At 45.2% G+C, this 22,763-nt stretch overlaps 1 protein-coding gene across 1 annotated transcript in view; it reads left to right on the plus strand.

Moving 5' to 3' along the window:
• Positions 1-22,763, plus strand: part of LOC147698691 (matrix metalloproteinase-20-like) — a 135,222-nt gene that overhangs the window by 42,551 nt on the left and 69,908 nt on the right. The window contains exon 2 of the mRNA XM_086933492.1: positions 15,845-16,086. Within this exon, the coding sequence (XP_086789618.1) occupies positions 15,845-16,086 (242 nt within the window). The remainder of the gene's footprint in view (positions 1-15,844; positions 16,087-22,763) is intronic.

The raw sequence follows: 22,763 nt of genomic DNA on the forward strand, positions 1-22,763 counted from the left end.
CGGCTTTAAGACCCCTTGTGCTGCTTGTAAGCTCGTACAGTACCAGCTTGCAGTCCTGTCACCACATTTCAAACAGGTGGTTCATCCTCCGCGGCTAAGGCCGCCGTGTTCAACATTACCCCGAAGATGCCTCTGACTCAAGGACGTCACTCCACAATGAGGTAAGTTACCAACTTCTTTATTTCAGGAAAACACATATAGCGGCTGCTTTTCAATCCCCGAAGCGTTTCGGAGCCCCAGGCTCCTTCCTCATGGGGCGGTGCTTAGGCAATGGGCAGTTTAACCACAGGTGTAGTTATCCCATTGAGCGCATGCACTCTCCAGTGAGGCATGCTGGGACCTGTAGTTCGATTCTTCTCCCTAGGTGGAGTCCGTCCAGTTTGCCTCCAGTAAATGTTGCATTAGTGTTCATTTCTCCAGCCCTCCAGTGGGCCCCAGGCGCAGTGTGCAGTTTCCGCTTTAAGACCCCTTGTGCTGCTTGTAAGCTCGTACAGTACCAGCTTGCAGTCCTGTCACCACATTTCAAACAGGTGGTTCATCCTCCGCGGCTAAGGCCGCCGCGTTCAACATTACCCCGAAGATGACTCTGCCTCAAGGACGTCACTCCACAATGAGGTAAGTTACCAACTTCTTTATTTCAGGAAACCACATCTAGCGGCTGCTTTTCAATCCCCGATGCGTTTCAGAGCCACAGGCTCCTTCCTCATGGGGCGGTGCTTAGGCAATGGTGCAGTTTAACCACAGGTGTATTTATCCCATACATCGCATGCACTCTCCAGTGAGGCATGCTGGGACCTGTAGTTCGATTCTTCTCCCTAGGTGGAGTCCGTCCAGTTTGCCTCCAGTAAATGTTGCATTAGTGTTAATTTCTCCAGCCCTCCAGTGGGCCCCAGGCGCTGTGTGCTGTTTCCGCTTTAAGACCCCTTGTGCTGCTTGTAAGCTCGTACAGTACCAGCTTGCAGTCCTGTCACCACATTTCAAACAGGTGGTTCATCCTCCGCGGATGAGGCCGCCGCGTTCAACATTACCCCGAAGATGCCTCTGACTCAAGGACGTCACTCCACAATGAGGTAAGTTACCAACTTCTTTATTTCAGGAAACCACATATAGCGGCTGCTTTTCAATCCTCGACGCGTTTCGGAGCCACAGGTTCCTTCCTCATGGGGCGGTGCTTAGGCAATGGGCAGTTTAACCACAGGTGTATTTATCCCATACAGCGCATGCACTCTCCAGTGAGGCATGCTGGGACCTGTAGTTCGATTCTTCTCCCTAGGTGCAGTCCGTCCAGTTTGCCTCCACTAAATGTTGCATTAGTGTTCATTTCTCCAGCCCTCCAGTGGGCCCCAGGTGCTGTGTGCAGTTTCCGCTTTAAGACCCCTTGTGCGGCCTGTAAGCTTGTACAGTACCAGCTTGCAGTCCTGTCACCACATTTCAAACAGGTGGTTCATCCTCCGCGGCAGAGGCCACGCGTTCAACATTACCCCGAAGATGCCTCTGATTCAAGAACGTCACTCCACAATGACGTAAGTTACCAACTTCTTTATTTCAGGAAACCACAAATAGCGGCTGCTTTTCAATCCCCGACGCGTTTCGGAGACACAGGCTCCTTCCTCATAGGGCGGTACTTAGGCAATGGGCAGTTTAACCACAGGTGTATTTATCCCATACAGCGCATGCACTCTCCAGTGAGGCATGCTGGGACCAGTAGTATGATTCTTCTCCCTAGGTGGAGTCCGTCCAGTTTGCCTCCAGTAAATGTTGCATTAGTGTTCATTTCTCCAGCCCTCCAGTGGGCCCCAGGCGCTGTGTGCAGTTTCCGCTTTAAGGCCCCTTGTGCTGCTTGTAAGCTCGTACAGTACCAGCTTGCAGTCCTGTCACCACATTTCAAACAGGTGGTTCATCCTCCGCCACTGAGGCCGCCGCGTTCAACATTACCCCGAAGATGCCTCTGGCTCAAGGACGTCACTCCACAATGAGGTAAGTTACCAACATATTTATTTCTGGAAACCACATATAGCGGCTGCTTTTCAATCCCGACGCGTTTCGGAGCCACAGGCTCCTTCCTCATGGGGCGGTGCTTAGGCAATGGGCAGTTTAACCACAGGTGTATTTATCCCATACAGCGCATGCACTCTCCAGTGAGGCATGCTGGGACCTGTAGTTCGATTCTTCTCCCTAGGTAGAGTCCGTCCATTTTGCCTCCAGTAAATGTTGCATTAGTGTTCATTTCTCCAGCCCTCCAGTGGGCCCCAGGCGCTGTGTGCAGTTTTCACTTTAAGACCCCTTGTGCTGCTTGTAAGCTCGTACAGTACCAGCTTGCAGTCCGGTCACCACATTTCAAACAGGTGGTTCTTCCTCCGCGGCTGAGGCCGTCGCGTTCAACATTACCCCGAAGATGCCTCTGACTCAAGGACGTCACTCCACCATGAGGTAAGTTACCAACTTCTTTATTTCAGGAAACCACATATAGCGGCTGCTTTTCAATTCCCGACGCGTTTCGGAGCCACAGTCTCCTTCCTCATGGTAGGGTGCTTAGGCAATGGGCAGTTTAACCGCAAGTGTATTTATCCCATACAGCGCATGCACTCTCCAGTGAGGCATGCTGGGACCTGTAGTTCGATTCTTCTCCCTAGGTGGAGTCCGTCCAGTTTGCCTCCAGTAAATGTTGCATTAGTGTTCATTTCTCCAGCCCTCCAGTGGGCCCCAGGCGCTGTGTGCAGTTTCCGCTTTAAGACCCCTTGTGCTGCTTGTAAGCTCGTACAGTACCAGCTTGCAGTCCGGTCACCACATTTCAAACAGGTGGTTCTTCCTCCGCGGCTGAGGCCTTCGCATTCAACATTACCCCGAAGATGCCTCTGACTCAAGGTCGTCACTCCACAATGAGGTAAGTTACCAACTTCTTTCTTTCAGGAAAACACATATAGCGGCTGCTTTTCAATCCCCGACGCGATTCGGAGCCACAGGCTCCTTCCTCATGGGGCGGTGCTTAGGCAATGGGCAGTTTAACCACAGGTGTACTTATCCCATACAACGCATGCACTCTCCAGTGAGGCATGCTGGGACCTGTAGTTCGATTCTTCTCCCTAGGTGGAGTCCGTCCAGTTTGCCTCCAGTAAATGTTGCATTAGTGTTCATTTCTCCAGCCCTCCAGTGGGCCCCAGGCGCTGTGTGCAGTTTCCGCATTAAGACCCCTTGTGCTGCTTGTAAGCTCGTACAGTACCAGCTTGCAGTCCTGTCACCACATTTCAAACAGGTGGTTCATCCTCCGCGGCTGAGGCCACGCGTTCAACATTACCCCGAAGATGCCTCTGACTCAAGAACGTCACTCCACAATGAGGTAAGTTACCAACTTCTTTATTTCAGGAAACCACATATAGCGGCTGCTTTTCAATCCCCGACGCGTTTCGGAGCCACAGGCTCCTTCCTCATGGGGCGGTGCTTAGGCAATGGGCAGTTTAACCACAGGTGTATTTATCCCATACAGCGCATGCACTCTCCAGTGAGGCATGCTGGGACCTGTAGTTCGATTCTTCTCCCTAGGTGGAGTCCGTCCATTTTGCCTCCAGTAAATGTTGCATTAGTGTTCATTTCTCCAGCCCTCCAGTGGGCCCCAGGCGCTGTGTGCAGTTTCGGCTTTAAGATCCCTTGTGCTGCTTGTAAGCTCGTACAGTACCAGCTTGCAGTCCTGTCACCACATTTCAAACAGGTGGTTCATCCTCCGCGGCTGAGGCCGCCGCGTTCGACATTACCCCGAAGATGCCTCTGACTCAAGGACGTCACTCCACATGAAGGACCCCAATGAAGGGGAAGAATCGAACAACATCCCCCAGCACACCTCACTGGAGAGATTATGCACGGAATGGGTTAAAAATGAAGGATGTGGTTAAACCCTGTCACGTGCTGCCAAATGGCCCCATGAGGAAGAAGCAGCAGCTTCGAAACGCGTCGGGGAAGGCTCGAAAGTAACCGGACTAAGTGTGCAGCTTGGCGAAATAAAGGTTTTGTTTAAACAGCACCAGCAGAGTGGCGTCCTTATAACCAGAGGGGCAACTTTGTTGGATATATATATATATATATATATATATATATATATATATATATATATATATATATATATATATATATATATATATATATATATTACCTACTGGCGATAGCCAGTAGGTATATATAGTTAGGATTTTTTTCCTATGGGATTTTTGAAAATTCTATGTCGAATAACTTTGGCGTTTGAGGACAGAATTGGCTGAAATGTTCAGGAAAATGGAACATTTTGTTTCTGAGCAGCCCCTGAAAATTTGGGGGGGTTTCGTCAAGGGGGGGCCGAGAAAAAAGGGGGGTCGCAAAACGTGTTTTTCCCATGCAATTTTCGATAGGGCGGTTGGCCTCACTTTTAGCCTGAACGGCTGAATGGATTTACACCAAACTTGGCAAAATTGTAGGGACTGGTAGCCCGATGTGCCTTTGCTATGTCTCAAGATATAGGCTCCAGTGGTTTTTACGAAAATTAACTTTGAAAAATATATATTGGGCTACATTGGGCTATATATATGTTGGAGCCCAAATGTAGCCCAATGTAGCCCAATGTAGCCCAATGTAGCCCAAAGATGGCCACCAGAGACAAAAAAAACAAATGTAGCCCAAATATCAGCCAGATGTAGCCCAACTATAGCCCAATGACAGAATGTCCCAGAGTGTTCTAAAGAACAACTAGAGTGCTAACAGTCCTACTTATTACAAAGGTATGGCACACCTGAAGCCATCTTGATTGGAATAAAGTGGTAACTCTTAAAACATTTAATTTAAAAAGGAACAAAATGAGGGGGTTCATTTTGCCATAGAAAGTATGATTAGCGAATATATGACGAAATCCCGCATACCATCAGTCCGCAAAAAAAATCCCGCATGTACTATTAGGCCGCAAATTAAAATAACGAAAACTTTTAGAACGAATATGCCTTTAGCATACACTAAACAACTAAACTACCCTAAACCCTAAAACACTACCCCCAGCATGACCCTACACTACACAAACAGTACAACACTACCCTAAACCCTAAAACACTACCCCCAGCATGACCCTACACTACGCAAACACTACAACACTACCCAAAACCCTAAAACACTACACCCCAGCATGACCCTACACTACGCAAACACTACAACACTACCCTAAAACCTAAAACACTACCCCCAGCATGACCCTACACTACACAAACACTACAACACAACCCTAAACCCTAAAACACTACCCCCAGCATGACCCTACACTACGCAAACACTACAACACAACCCTAAACCCTAAAACACTACCCCCAGCATGACCCTACACTACGCAAACACTACAACACTACCCTAAAACCTAAAACACTACCCCCAGCATGACCCTACACTACGCAAACACTACAACACTACCCAAAACCCTAAAACACTACACCCCAGCATGACCCTACACTACGCAAACACTACAACACTACCCTAAACCCTAAAACACTACCCCCAGCATGACCCTACACTACGCAAACACTACAACACTACCCAAAACCCTAAAACACTACACCCCCGCATGACCCTACACTACGCAAACACTGCAACACTACCCTAAACCCTAAAACACTACCCCCAGCATGACCCTACACTACGCAAACACTACAACACTACCCTAAACCCTAAAACACTACCCCCAGCATGACCCTACACTACGCAAACACTACAACACTACCCTAAACCCTAAAACACTACCCCCACCATGACCCTACACTACGCAAACACTACAACACTACCCTAAACCCTAAAACACTACCTCCAGCATGACCCTACACTACGCAAACACTACAACACTACCCAAAACCCTAAAACACTACCCCCAGCATGACCCTACACTACTCAAACACTACAACACTACCCAAAACCCTAAAACACTACCCCCAGCATGACCCTTCACTACGCAAACACTACAACACTACCCAAAACCCTAAAACACTACACCCCAGCATGACCCTACACTACGCAAACACTACAACACTACCCAAAACCCTAAAACACTACACCCCAGCATGACCCTACACTACGCAAACACTACAACACTACCCAAAACCCTAAAACACTACCCCCAGCATGACCCTACACTACGCAAACACTACAACACTGCCCAAAAGCCTAAAACACTACCCCCAGCATGACCCTACACTACGCAAACACTACAACACTACCCTAAACCCTAAAATACTACACCCCAGCATGACCCTACACTACGCAAACACTACAACACTACCCAAAACCGTAAAACACTACCCCCAGCATGACCCTACACTACGCAAACACTACAACACTATCCTAAACCCTAAAACACTACGCCCAGCATGACCCTACACTACGCAAACACTACAACACTACCCTAAACCCTAAAACACTAGCCCCAGCATGACCCTACACTACGCAAACACTACAACACAACCCTAAACCCTAAAACACTACCCCCAGCATGACCCTACACTACGCAAACACTACAACACTACCCTAAACCCTAAAACACTACCCTCAGCATGACCCTACACTACGCAAACACTACAACACAACCCTAAACCCTAAAACACTACCCCCAGCATGACCCTACACTAAACAACCACCACAACTCTACACTACACTAACACAACACTACACTACACAACACTACACTACACTACACAATCACTAACCCACGAAAAAATTAACACAAACCCACTTACCTCTCTCGTCATCGTAGTTTTCACAACGCAAATGCATTTACCATACATGCCTTTAAAACGTAATTCTTTGTAAAGGCATGCGCGATAAATGCACATGCGTTTTGAAAAAATGCGGGATAATGGTATGCGAGGTCAATGACCTTGCCGGATAATGGTATGCGGACTGAAAGTCTGCGGGATAAAAAATGCGGGAAAATGGCTGCAAACCATGATTAGCAGCAGACTTCCCTGGTGAGCACTAGCTTTACTACAGTGATCTAATGAGCAACTAGAGTGCTAACATTCAGAATTTATGGCAAATGTGTGAAACATCTGAATGCCTTCTTGATAGAACCAAAGTAAACAAGCATTGAAAATGCAATAGATCTCGCCCTCGTTTAAGTTAAAGCCATTCTGTTTGTAATGAGGTGGCTTTTTAGCTTTGCTTTTATTAGTGTTTTTAAAACTTTCATGTAAATAACATGCATATGTATATGTATGCATGCATTTATATTTATATAGATATGCAGATTATATATGTTTATATATGTATATTACCTACTGGCGATAGCCAGTGGGTATATATAGTTAGGATTTTTTCTCTATGCGATTTCTGAAAATTCTATGTCTAATAACTTTGGCGTTTGTGGACGGAATTGGCTGAAATTTTCAGGAAAATGGCACATTTTGTTTCTGAGCAGCCTCTGAAAATGTGGGGGGGTTTCGTCAAGGGGGGGCCGAGAAACAAGGGGGGTCCCAAAACACGTTTTTCCCATTCATTTTTCCATAGGGCGGTTGGACTCACTTTTAGCTCGAACGGCTGAATAGATCTACATGAAACTTGGCAAAATTGTAGATATGGTTTGCCCGACGTGCCTTTGCTATGTCTCAATATATGTGCTCCAGTGGATTTTGAGAAATTAACGTTTAAAAAAAATATATATCTGTGACAGCGCTCCGGTTAGCGCCCCGGTTTGCGTACCTGACGCGTAACGGAACTTCGCAAAGCGAAGCTGATTGGCTCTCCGGTGTCTGTCAACATTCTAAACAGTCCGGAGCGGCCGCCATCTTGTCTCTCGGCACGATCGAGAGACAAGATGTGGTGAAAAACGAAGGGGGAAATGAAGGAAAGGGGGCAAGGTAGACCACTCCTGACCCCCTAGGATTGATGAGGGGGATATTAAAGTGCCCCGCGGGGCAAAAAAAAATAAAATAATTTTTTTGCGATTTTACGCCGTAGAGGCGCGTCCCGGTATGCGAACCGGGCAGCTCACCGGGCAGCTAGCCGGGCAGCTAACCGGCAGCGTAGCTGTCAACATTGTAAACAGTCCGGAGCGGCCGCCATCTTGTCTCTCGGTAGGTTCGAGAGACAAGATGTGGTGAAAAAAGAAGGGGGAAATGAAGGAAAGGGGGCAAGGTAAACCCCTCCTGACCCCCTAGGATTGATGAGGGGGATATTAAAGTCCCCCGTGATTTTTCGCGGTAGAGGCACTTCCCGGTACGCGAACCGGGCAGCTAACCGGCAGCGTAACGGGAGTCCGCCATCTTGTGTTTTTGGAGCGTCCGGTTCGCGTACCGGGTAGCGTCCCGGTAAGCGTAACAAGGGGAAAACCAAGAGAAACAGTAAAAAAAAAATTAAGGGAATAGATTTCCAGCAAACTTGACAAAATTGTAGGGACTGTTTGTTTGATGTGCCTTTGCAAGGCCTCAAGATATGTGCACGTGTGGATTTTGTCTAATTAAGGTTAAAAAAAAATATATATATCTGTAAGCGTGCTCCGGCACGCTTACGTTACGGGTTTTGTTTGCGCTGCAGAGCCGATACGTCACGGTTATGCGACGCGTCATGAGGCGTCTCACGTGGCTACGTGATACGTCACGTAATAAAGAATATATTTTACAGCTATAGATATTAGCTTTTAAAAAACCAATGAAATTCACTGAAAAAACCATAGGTTATAGACCATATATAGTTAGGAATTTGCATTTACAAAACCTTGAAAATTCACTGAAAAAAACATAGGTTAGAGACCATATATAGTTAGCTGGACATTTTATTGACATAAAACCAATGAAATTCCATATATAGTTAGTTGCACTAACTATATATCGCGCACCCGCAATCCACTGCTGATGATGTCACATATTACATCATTCATGACATGGTCAGTGACATCACTGATGACATCACTGATGACATCTCAAATGACATCACTGATGACATCACTGATGACATCTCAAATGACATCACTGATGACATCATGACACACCAATACCAGTTACTACATACGCACTCACTGATTCCTACGTCTACACACACATTCACTCATTCACCCATACAATCACTCATACATACAGTCACTCATTATTACAACACTATCATATGCACTCATACACCTATGCAGACACTCACACACTGCCACTCATCCATGGAGTTACTCACACATCTAGTCAGTCCTGTAAAGAATCAATCACACTTCCATTTCCTCATCTATACAGTTAAACACAGAACACCATACTTCAGTGACATCACTGATGACATCACTGATGACATCTCAAATGACATCACTGATGACATCTCAAATGACATCACTGATGACATCATGACACACCAATACCAGTTACTACATACGCACTCACTGATTCCTACGTCTACACACACATTCACTCATTTACCCATACAATCACTCATACATACAGTCACTCATTATTACAAGACTATCATATGCACTCATACACCTAGTCAGTCCTGTGAAGAATCAATCACACTTCGATTTCCTCATCTATACAGTTAAACACAGAACACCATACTTTTCACACATATACTAACACATACTTACTCTCTTATACAATCACTGATACAAGTACACATTGATATGCACAGAGTCACACACCTCCCAGCCAGCCACACACACACTCAGTCTTCCATACATCCACTCATTCTTCAATATGTAAAACATAATTAAACTTTACAAAAACACACAGACACTAGATGATGTCATCAGTGATGTCATTTGAGATGTCATCAGTGATGTCATCAGTGATGTAATTTGAGATGTCATCAGTGATGTCATCAGTGATGTCACTGACCATGTCATGAATGATGTAATATGTGACATCATCAGCAGTGGATTGCGGGTGCGCGATATATAGTTAGTGCAACTAACTATATATGGAATTTCATTGGTTTTATGTCAATAAAATGTCCAGCTAACTATATATGGTCTCTAACCTATGTTTTTTTCAGTGAATTTTCAAGGTTTTGTAAATGCAAATTCCTAACTATATATGGTCTATAACCTATGGTTTTTTCAGTGAATATATATATATATATATAGAGTTGACACTCCACATCCAATGGAGCACACCAAGGGAAAAGAGAGAGGAGCCGACCCAAAATGCAGTGAGCAGTTTATTTTATATTTGTGGAAGCTCTCCCTGCCAGCATCTATTGCTCTAAATAAACATCATTAAGCAACAAGCCTTGCCGACGGAGTCTGTTTCCCGGTACTGCGCCGCTCCATTGGAAGGTTGCACCGCTGGGATCCTGGTGTGACATATATATATATATTGATCACCAAAGGCCCAAGAGCTTTTAGGGGCGCACATGCACTTAATTAACCCTCCGGCATTCTCACATGGGAATTCACTCATTGCTGCTCCCGGTTACAATCCACTGACCTGACGTGTTTCAAGGCTGTCTGCCTCTTTATCAAAGGTCCCCGTGTAAAGACACTAACTTGCAGTTTCCACACTTCTCATTTTATTTGCAAACCACGCCCTCAGTGGGCCGCGCTGGTGCACGTCTTGCATTATGGGATTAGTAGTCCCTGTGTAAAATAAATATACATTTCCTTCAGTAGGTCCTGTGAAGCTGCCACATTAATCCACATTCTTATACCCTTAGTGGGCCCCAGAGCAGCGCGTTGATTCACATTGTCCCAATTAACTGTGCTGTATGCGGGTTGCGACGCAGTTCTGACCCACGGCCTCCTCCATAGTTGAAAGGAAGTTGCTGCCCCCCACGGCAGGGCTGCTCTGATTTTAGATTGTTCACCAAAGGCCCAAGAGCTTTAAGGGGCGAACTCGCAGTTAATTAACCATCCGGCTTTCTCAGATGGGAAATCACTCATTGCTGCTCCTGGTACAATCTTCTGACCTGACGTGTTTCAAGGCTAAAATATATATGTATGGCGGATTGCTGGCTTACTATTTTGCACTAATAAAGAACTAGGAAAATGCACCAGTACCTGGGTCCGCTCTTCGTTGTTCTTTTCCTTGAAGGGAAGCGTTGACTAGCGATTTCGGCTATTTATGTATATATATGATGTGATCAAGGGTAGTTTCTACCCGAAACGCGTCATGCAAGAGAGAATGAGGAGATAATAAACTGACCCTTTAAAACTGGAAAAGCTGTGTGGTGGTCCTTGTGTCCTGCAGGAAGAAGTGGTATATATATATATATGTATATATATATATATATATATATGCCACATCCCTTCAGTTGAAGAAATCAGAGGCCAGAGGGGATTTCAAGGTAAGTAACTCGCTTTATTTAAAATGTCACAGTGGCGACGAGTGCATTTCGGCAAGCAGCCTTCCTCAACGCCCTGCACTGTAATGAGTCCTTCTCCCAAATACTCCCGTCCTGCTGCTAAATGCATCCAAGCACCGTAGTCTCCTCCCCCTGATGCAATCGACACACCTGTTGCTGCTTGCGATGAATGCGCTAAACTTCAACTCCCAGAAAGCATAGTGTCTGCGCAACTGGGCTGGTGATGTGGGGGAGTGGAAAACAGTTGGTAAGTGCTTGCCTGCAGGTGGGTGGTTAAGGATTCCCCAGAACATTTCAAAATCCACGGCCACCTCCTTGAGCCCCCGCGTACTGCTGCTGCCAATACCATCAATTCCCCGTTTGAGCAGGGACAGTCATGCAGAAGCATAGCGCCCTAACGGAGGTGAAATACCTCGCTCCACCCATGCCGGCCTGAAGACACCGGCAGACACCGGACATCTCGATCCCCCGAGTCCTGTAGACTCAGTGAACAGCGTGATGCCAGCAAAAGTCTGGGTCGCTTCACACAGCAGGGCCATCTGCACTGCGCCTCTGGCTAGCACAGAAAATAGCACGCCACATCCCTTCAGTTGAAGAAATCAGAGGCCAGAGGGGATTTCAAGGTAATTAATTCACTTTATCTAAAATGTCCCAGTGGCGGCAAATGCATTTCGGCAAGTAGCCTTCCTCAGCGCCCTGCACTGTAACAAGTCCTTCTCCCAAATACATCGGTCCTGCTGCTAAATGCGTGCAAGCACCGTAGTCTCCTCCCCCTGATGCAATCAGCACACCTGTTGTTGCTTGCGATGAGTGCCCTAAACTTCAACTCCCAGAACGCATAGTGTCTGCGCAACTAGGTCGGTGATGTGGGGGAGTGGAAAACAGTTGGTAAGTGCTTGCCTGCAGGTGGGTGGTTAAGGATTCCCCAGAACATTTCAAAATCCACAGCCACCTCCTTGAGTCCCCTCGTACTGCTGCTGCCAATACCAGCAAGTCCGCGATTGAGCAGGTGCAGTCATGCAGAAGCGTAGCGCCCTAACGGAGGTGAAATACCTCACTCCACCCATGCCGGCCTGAAGACACTGGCGGACACCGGACATCTCGATCCCCCGAGTCCTGTAGACACCGTGAACAGCGTAATGCCAGCAAAAGTCCGGGTCGCTTCATACAGCAGGGCCATCTGCACTGCGCTTCTGGGTAGTGCAGACAATATCACGCCACATCCCTTCAGCTGAAGTAATCAGAGGCCATAGTGCCCACACCGCCATCGCTCGCTCCACCATGCCCCATACACTTACAAACCAAGAAGACTCCTGAGACATAATTGTGGGAAAACGGTGGTGCAGGTTTATTTGCATACAAGTAGCAGATAGGTGGGTCATCTTACAGGCGATCCAAAGCGGCAGCCCCTCGCTGACCCGCATGCCCAATTAGCCATTTTGCACGGTAAGTCGATGCTCTTGACGGTGCAATACTTTGATAGTTATCTCGTTTACTCCCGCCCCCCCTGTCAGGGCGGAGCGATGAGGCACACCCCCGGTCGGTTCAGGCCCCCCGACCGCCCGAAGGACTAACGGGGCGCCGACGTTGTTTCCTGGAACCCCCTCGGCTCCAGGTTCTTGGCTCAGGCACCCCTACTGTGCCAGGCAGAGGTATTGCTGTCTCCTTCTGCCGCAGAGGTACCCTTACTGTCCATCTGCTTCCAGATCGCCCTGTGACTCCGCCTGCAACACAAAACAGACCATTAATTGCTCACACCAACCTGCTGCTCTGCTGCTGGGTCAGGGCCAGGGTGGGAACAGCGCAGAGCAGTCAGGACGAAACGCGGCAGAAAGAGGGCGGACAAAGCCACGCTGACCTAGATAAGGCCCTGGGTCCGCCTCCCCCCTTACACGCGCACCCTGCATTGGCCACATCCTAAGGGGGCGGCACCCTGTCCGGCGCGCTGATGACGTTCTGCTCGCGAGGCATGTGTCACTAGGACGCTGTCTCGCGTTATCTCCCCTTCGCGTCGCGCGGCCAGCGGCATAGTGCCCACACCGCCATCGCTCGCTCCACCATGCCCCATACACTTACAAACCAAGAAGACTCCTGAGACATAATTGTGGGAAAACGGTGGTGCAGGTTTATTTGCATACAAGTAGCAGATAGGTGGGTCATCTTACAGGCGATCCAAAGCGGCACGGCAAGCAGCCTTCCTCAGCGCCCTGCACTGTAATGAGTCCTTCTCCCAAATACAACAGTCCTGCTCTAAATGCGTGCAAGCACCGTAGTCTCCTCCCCCTGATGAAATAGGCACACCTGTTTTTGCTTGCGATGAGTGTGCTAAACCTCAACTCCCAGAAAGCATAGTGTCTGCGCAACTGGGTCGGTGACGTGGGGGAGTGGAAAACATTTGGTAAGTGCTTGCCTGCAGGTGGGTGGTGAAGGATTCCCCAGAACATTTCAAAATCCACAGCCACCTCCTTGAGTCCCCGCGTACTGCTGCTGCCAATACCAACAAGTCAGCAATTGAGCAGGGGCAGTCATTCAGAAGCATACCGCCCTAACGGAGGTGAAATACCTCACTCCACCCATGCCGGCCTGAATATATAGATAAAATACAAAACATTATTTTTGTATGTTTGTGGACAATATTAGTATTAAACAATACTTTATTTCTGATCATTTTTTATTTAACACAAAATAGTATATAGGGACACAATATTTTAATAAACAATATGTTTCACACAATATCAGTGTCAAACGATATTGTTTACCTCGATATTATGTCAGTGATCCTTTACGGCCAATTCAGAAACACATTTAGGAGCAAATACTAGAGTACTTTGGACCGTTCTGGGTCCAATTCAAAAGGCCATGTAGGAGTACATAAAAGAGTACAACAGAACGTTTTGGGGTCAATTAAGGAAGGCGTGTAAGAGTACATACCAGAGTACTACAGGATATTTTAGGTTAAATTCAGAAAGGCATGTAAAAGTATATAAAAGTGTAATGCATGAACACCCTATTATCGACTCTTACATGCCTATATGAATTGTGCCCCTTAACTTGCACCATTAAGAGCAAAAGTTGTTCTTATGGTCTATATTCTTCTAACCTTCATACATTTTTGGTGAATCGGTATGGAGTTCTCGCACGCAAGTAAGTCATTACAAAAAAAGGGAATGGCAGCCCAAGATGAGCAATTATTAGCTTTTTATGAATTTGCATTGGTGCTGTACATTGGTGGTGCTTCAAGTAAGAAAGATGGCATTGTGCATGGGAGAAGTGGCAAATATGATATGCAAGAGTGTCAATTTAGAATAGGTTAATTCCAGGTGTAAGATGTATTCACATCAAGAGAGAAGTGTATTAAAATATATTTGTCTGCAGTCTACAAAACACATGAACGCAGCCCAGAAAAGTGTGTAGTGTCCACGTCCCAACCCAATAAGGTCGACAAGTTGAGAAATTATTTAGACGGCTGGGTCTTCATATAGACTAAAGCCACTATGGGCATGATTACGAGTATGGCGGTCCATAGGACCGCCGTCCTTGAGGTAGAATGGCGGTACTGGCAGACCACTGCTGCATTTTGAGTGCAGCGGTCCAACATCCACAAAACGTCTGCAACCACCTGAGATCTGTGATCCGTCTGCTGTGGTGCGACGGTCTGGCCTAGGAATATCCTAGTGGTGCCGCTGCGCACCGCCAAGCATAGTCTGAGATCCTCACTGCCACAGTTTTCATTATGGTGAACCTGCCATTACAATAGTGCTGCTGAGGAACCAAAGGGGGGGCCTACAGGTCCCCCTGGGTCCTCATGGCGATAGGATTCATACAAGGGGGCACATTTTCCTGCACTGCATGGACTTCAGAGTACATGCCATGCAGGAATGGGCTTTGGTGCTCCCATTGCGGTGCCTTTTTATTAGGCACCGCCGTTGGACTACCAAAGCACCACTCGCCTAAAATGAGGAAACCTGCAATCTGGCGGGCGGTGTTCACACAGCTTTGGCAGTGTGACAGCTCTGCTGCCACACCGCCAAAGTCGTAATTAGGCCCTATGTCAGAAAACAGGGATTCCACAAGCCCCGCTGTAACCTGCTGCAGGGGCGGCTCGAGGCTCATGGTGGCCCTGGGCAGGGAGCTTAGGTAGGGGGCCCCGGAAAAGGGGGTCCGGGAGGTGCAGAGTGGGATGCCAGTGAAGGGGGTGGGGGGTCAGGGTGTTTGAAAGTGGAACTGAGCCAGAGGCCGCCAAATCCCTGCCAGGGGCCGCCACGCAAATATGTATCCATCCTCAAAGGATTATCATATTAAGGATATATATTGGCATGGCGGCCCTGTGCAGGTGCACAGCTTGCACATGCCTAAGGCCGCCCCTGCCTGCTGCCATCTGAATGCCGAGTAACCGAGGCTGCATAAAATACATGCATGCACAGTGCTTCTTTCACTGTAGTTAAGCGATACAGTCAATATTGAATGTCATTTTAGAACTACAAATGCAGACTTATTGTTGAGTATCCTGAAAACAGAACTGCTTCATTTATAGAATCCTGATAACAGCCAGCAGCAATTCACTTTCATTTGTCATTAATAGGAATATCTAGAACATTTTTACCAACTGGGAGAAGATTTGACAAATCGCACCAAGAGAAGTGTTGATTTGTTGGCAGCCAGACTCAAGCAGATGCAAGCTTTCTTCCATCTAAATGCAACAGGGACATTGGATTCTCAAACCTTGAAAATCATGAAATCTCCTCGATGTGGAGTCCCAGACGTCAGCAACTACAGCCCCCTGGGTCAACAGAATCTCTGGTCAAAGAATACACTGACTTACAGGTGAGGAACTGAGTTCATTTGATGATATAAATTCAGCTTCCAAAAAGTTAACTAACCATTTGCAAAAAGTTGCAAAAACATCTGCCTCATTAATATTAATGAGGCAGGTGTCCTTTTTAGATTCCCAGCGGTTGAATGGGAATGCACATATGCAGTCCTGCGAGGGTCCACAGACTACCGCTCCTGCACTCGCTTTGTTTAATAGCCATTTTTTAAAGCTACCTTAACAGAACAAGTTGACATTGAGTGAAAGACAGCACATGGAACTGGCTGTGGTCGCCTGGACCACTGTCTTCTTCACCAAATGCCAAACAGGTACATTAACTAAGTGGACCTCTCCCATTGGAACAACTTCCTCTTCGTGAACGGGATATCCTCACCTTCAAGGAAATGGCATCATATCAGGGCCGGACTGGCATTTGGGGGCACCGGGCATTTCCCCGGTGGGCTGGAGGGGTTGGGCCAGTTTTGTGGCCCCAGGGGGCCGCTTTTCTTACAAGGTGCCGGTTTTGTAGCAAAGCTGCAAAATCGGCCCTCTGTAAGAAAAGCGGGAGCAGTGCGTAGCGGGTAACAACCCCCTCCCCTCCCGTTACCAGGGCCAGTGGAGAAGCAACCTGCCAGGGCTGGTTGCTGATCTCAGTCCGGCCCTGCATCAGATCAATGGTGTGCAACTGCAATTACAATTGCAAACCACTGAAACATGATATTTCAATCCGTAGGAGGAGTGGGATGCCCCCTTCACACTCCTTCCTTCTAGACTCTTTAAATCAGTTGCAAAGGAGAATGTGCGTGTGGGGTAGTCATTTCTGACCTGCAGTGTGTCATTTGCATATTTCAACATGTCCTTTTTTGGTCACAAACCTTGTGATTTGAGAAATCACAGACTTTGTGACCATAAAATGTTTTACTACAACGGGCCCACTGTTGACTACTAAATTAATAATTTACTTTTGAATGACTAGCTGAAAGTATGACGTCATGGATGTGATTTTCTTAAGGCCCTTCTGACATTCTCACTTAACTTTTTATTATAAAATGTTCCAATCTTGATCTGCAAGTCATTACCAGCCTCTACACCAGTTTCAAAACTCATACAAGATTTTTCTCCAATTCTGTATCATCATCATAAATACGTTTTTTTTACTGTAGTCCTTAAAACTTAGCACATAAAATACTCCACAAATAAAATTATTAACATGATATTTGCTTACATTTTGTGACTTTGTACTTCAAATCCATCATAAAATATTATTCATTCTAAAAAAGATGCCAGAATTAATTAGGCTACAACAACTACAGCTCTGCATAAAACTCCAACTCCACTTAAACCAAACGGAAAATTCCCAGGCCCAGATCCAACACTACCCCATCACAAAATGTCCAATATTTTCCTACTTGCTAAGAAAAGGAACACCTCTAACACAGGTCCCCTCTAAAGATTGCATAGGTGAGAGAAATGTGGAAGCTTCCTAGCGATTCAGTGTTCCATGTTTCTTAAAACTGGCTTTATAAATCTCCTAAACCACCTTCTCAAAAACAAACAATCCAATAACAAATGTGCATCATCAGATTTCAATTGTATTCTACAACCAGATAGCCTCTCATTTATTGTTAGTCTCTTGCCCACCTCAGGCCTCAAATACATAGGGTGAATCCCAATCCGAGACCTTACATTTTTTTGCCTCATTACAGATTTTGCCCAGTACTGATAAATACGAAATTGCTGTATTATTTTGCCATGAGTCCCAAAAGAGTGCTGTGGATTTTTTCGTAAAAATATACTTAAGATCACTCCTTCTTGATATTTCTTCCATTTTTCTTCTTAGATCTTTTTTTGAAATCAGAAGTGCAACATCACAACTGGGAGAGCCTGGTAAATGGCACTCTTTTAGTGATGACAAAGGGCCTGATTACGACTTTGGCCGTGCATCGCTGGCTTTACACCGGCAAAGCATCATCAAAGCTGTGCATGGTCTGCCCGCCAGAATACGAGTTCCACTCATTTCTGGCGGGCTTTTCTTTTGCTGTTCTTACGTAGGTGCCCTAAAAATAGGCACTACAATGGGAACACAAAAGCAGTTCGAGCACGGCATGGACTGTGAAGTCCACGTGGTGCTGGAACTTTGGGTGCATGCAAACACTGGGGCACGAGTTGTGCCCCCAGGCATGCATTCCCACGGGGGCGGGCTTATGGGTGCCCTGTAGGGCCCCCTTTGGTACGCCACCTCCTGCCTTTTCATGGTAGGCTCCCCGCCATAAAAAGACTGGTGGTGGGGAAACTCATGCTTGTTGGTCTCTCCATGCATACTGTATACAACTGTCTTATGATCCACTGGCAGAGAACAGCAGTTCCCTGGTGCAGCGGTGGCGGCCCTCATAATACATCGGCTGTAGGACAGCCACCACTGTGCCACAGCGAGGCTGGCAGTCAAAGACCACCAGACTCGTAATTTGGCCCAAAGGCTTTCTTAGGCTTGCAGCCCAGTTTCTCTGATTCCTTAAAATCTCAACTTATTTCAAACACCCAAGACAAGAGGCAAAACCACAAAGTCAGCCCTAATTCCAGACCTCCTGCCTGTACCATTACTGACTTGGGCATATTCAAGGCCCTTATCAGAGACTGCCTTTCAGTGCCTTCTTAATTATACTTCCCACTCAGGAATAATATTTCAGCACCTTACAACCATTCTGCCTGCACCATAGCTTAAAAATGGTTATGACTGAAATCAAACCAGGACCAACACACTCCACCCTAAATTTCTTTATACCCATAATGGTAGGGATGGCATTTGTTTTCATAAACTCACAATGCATTTTTCATTTTGAATTGGATGAGAAATGTATGTCCAAATAACGGCATGTTTCCACCTCTTCTATCTGCATCCTCTACAAAAACCAGTTACGCTCTTTCCTCTTCTGATAAAATACTAAAAATTCAGTTTTTTCAATATTGACCACCAGTTTCTTAGACTTATTGGGCCCGATTCACAGAACTAACTTAAGACAAAATCTTAAACTTCCTACAGTTTTGGTATTCACAGAAGGCACTTACTCATTTTGGTATTCACAGAAGGCACTTACTCATTTTGGTATTCACAGAAGTTAGGAGTCCTAACTTTAGGACTCTTAAATGCCTTCTGTGAATACTGAAAGTCTTAAAGTTATGATTCTTCTCAGTTTAGGAGTAGTAAAGTTAGGACTCCTAACATTAGGGCTCCTAAACTGAGAAAAATCATAACTTTAAGACTTTCGGTATTCACAGAAGGCATTTAGGAGTCCTAAAGTTAGCACTCCTAACTTTACAAGCGAGGTTCATCCCAATGCATTTCGGGCTTAAAACAATAGCCCTTCTTCAGGCAATCTGTAAACAATGATAGGTATATCAATACATTCAGCACAATACAAAATTACATGAATTACAGCAAACATGTCAAACAGTAAAGCTCAAAAAATCAAAAGTGCATGCTAACATAACCATTAGCTATGATGGTAATCAAAAATGTCAAAGACTTCAAGAGTAAGAAAATGTAAATGATGAATAGCAAAATAAACACATAAAATTCATGCTGGTATTTAAATCAATAGATCAAAACCTGGGGTGTAAGAATTTGGTGTGTGCAAAAGGAATAGCGTGAACGAAAGTGGAAAACCAACCAGATTATGACCACGAGTGTCTGAAACTCAAAGGTGAATCCATGTGTGTAAAGTATATGTGTGCGCTTGTGACATGCTGAACAAACTAACTCCAAAAATGTGCTGTAAATGTAAGTAGAAACACATATCTTGTAGCAAGAAATCGTACAGAATATCAACCAGATGACCAAGAGGACTCCAGTCTACATCAAAAGAGCCAAAGTGAATATACAGCGCAAATATCAGTGGCAAAAAGAATAAAATGAAAGACAGCCTTCACTTACCTGCTCTGCAAAAAGAGCTGCGGGCCAGTTAAGACTGCAACCTATAACCGAGCGAACTGCCTTCTTTCTGTAGTGATCGTGAACAATAATAAGGGTGAAACTAAAGTTTATATATCTTCTGAGGCTCTTGATATCTGTGGCCTCATATGAGAGGTTAGATCATTTGGTTCAGCGCAAGGACCAGTCACTCAGCAGCTACGACAGCTCGAATACCTCATATGCCGAGAGATAAATCAAAGGTTGCATGCCACAACATTAATTCAATACCATAATGCCAGTAGGAGCCCCAGAGGTTTACGATTAGCCATCAAACCTATGATGTTCAAAATGAATAAAAGATTCATGGATAAATGGTATTCAATATTAAACAAGTGTTCCCTTGACCTGATACTACTAATTATTGAAGAGTTATCTTCAGTTCTTGTGGGATTGGAGTCTGAAATTCGGGAATTACAAGAATCCATCAGTCAACGTATGGAAGCAGATACTTGGGATTCAACCCTTAAAGAGATTAACACTAAACTAGATGTGTATGCAAAGGAGATTCATGAGCGTAAAGTACGTAAATTCAGGAGGGATACCATAGACTACAAGTTGGATGAGGTATACTCATGGGTGGAAGTATATGCACAAAAGTGCAATTTCAAGAAACCTGGAACTACATCCTCAGAAGAAAGCCTGGTATCTAATGGTGACACACGTTTGACTCGGCCACCTGTTCCAGCCACTGTGCCTACTCTGTCTACAGAAGGTACATCTCATGCAACGACTGTTTCTAAGGTGTCTTTTTTAGATGTAAGTCCAGCGGCAAACAACCTGCCAATAGTAACACCGTCGTCTACGGGCGACACCACAAAACCTGCAGAGGGCACTGATTCAGTCAAACCAGCCACAACCAGCAGGAGACTGCAGATACAATTGTAATCAATATTTCTTCATGTACTTTGACTGAGACACAAGAGTCAGTATTATTTAAAGGAGTTTCATTTTGTACCTACACATCGTTCAAAACCATTTGAGACTGATATCGCTCTTTACAAATTCATGAGAAACTGCGGTTGCGCTACTTTTTCGTTAACCTTGAACATACTCGATCTGATCAAGAAGTTTCACAGTTCCATGAATTCAAACCTAAAAGTTCATTTGTGGCACCCACGTCCCTAAAGGTCATTGATGCATTTGAGACTCTTGTCAGATCAGTTCTGAAGAAACTACCATACACGTTCAGCAACCATTCTAACTTATCCAAGTGGGATAATCAAACTCTTAGGACACTCAGAAAAAGCACTAAATTATTTTTTTCACCAGCTGATAAAGGGGGCGCTTTGGTCATCATGGACTGCACATTCTATGAGAACAACGTTAACACCATGTTACTTGATGAATCTACCTATCGACTATTACACCAAGACCCGACTGAAGAGTTTCAATTTACTCTAATGAATATTCTGATACATGCACAGGCCATGAGTTGAATTGTGAAAAAAACTCAACAATATCTCTTCACATGTTATGCGCGACGCCCTTCTGTGCACATGCTTCCCAAAATCCACATATGCTTGAATGACCCTCCCCTTAGGCCCATTGATTCTGGGTGTGGGTCGTTACATGAACCTCTTGGGCACTACTTGGACTGATTCTTACAAATTATTGTACAAGGAGGTTCCGCATACTTGCAAGACACCACTCATCTCCTACAATTTCTCAAACAGGTTGACTTACCTGCAGATTCAGAAATTTGGTTGTGTACCATTGCCGTTGTTGCCCTGTATACCTGTATTCCTCATTCCAAAGGCATTGAAGCAGTTGAGTGGGTTCTTCTTCAACAAGAAATACTACAGGCTGATAAGATCTTTCGTATAGAATTATTGCAGTTCTCTTTATACCACAGCTATTTCAAAAGGCAAGATTGATTTTTTCTTCAATCCAATGGAACATCAATGTTTTTTTGGGGGGACACCGCGCTATGCCAACATCTTTATGATGAAGTTTGAGCGAGATCACATCGTATTTGACAGGAATTGGACAGACAACTTATTACTCCACTGTAGACATATAGATGATATCCCGATCATCTGGCAGTGTACAGGTCTAAATGACAGGATTGAATTTTCGTGTTTCCTTTAATGCATTTATCTCACTTTTTGCTATCTGTTTGTTACATTCTCTGGCATAATTTTTACATACCAGTATTGATTTGATGTATGAGCTCTGTTTTGTGTGTCTCAAGTTTGTTCAATTCATTTACTTTTTTTGCAGTAGGTTTTTTAGAAACTATTTATTGTTATTAACGTAGAGGATCAACTATTTTTTCTGTCTAAACACACACAATACACAGTACATTAGTATTTCACTGATATCATTTGATGCCACGCTTGTGACTTTTTTCATGCTTTTGTTCTGATATAATGCTTGCATAAATTTTTTTTCAGGACTTAGTACTGTAATCTTTTTGTTGTATTCATGTCATTGAGCTTTATTGCATCCAATTCATTATTACTCATTGAGCATCTTGTATATTTATGTTTGTCGTTTGTTGGACCTCAGCAGTCTCTGGTTTCTCCTCACATGAATCACCCTTTCATCATTTGCACTTCATATTGTTTATTCACTTTTTAGCAATCTTTCAGGTTCTTTTGCATTGAGTACTCATGTTTGAGTCTTTTTTTCACCACTTTTACCTTAGTCTGACTAATTGTCTATTTCCATTGACATTGTTAAGTCTATTTATTTTCATTCCGGGTCAGACTTTACACGCCA

Source organism: Lissotriton vulgaris, chromosome 8, assembly GCF_964263255.1.
Source record: "Lissotriton vulgaris chromosome 8, aLisVul1.2, whole genome shotgun sequence".
NCBI lineage: Eukaryota > Metazoa > Chordata > Amphibia > Caudata > Salamandridae > Lissotriton > Lissotriton vulgaris.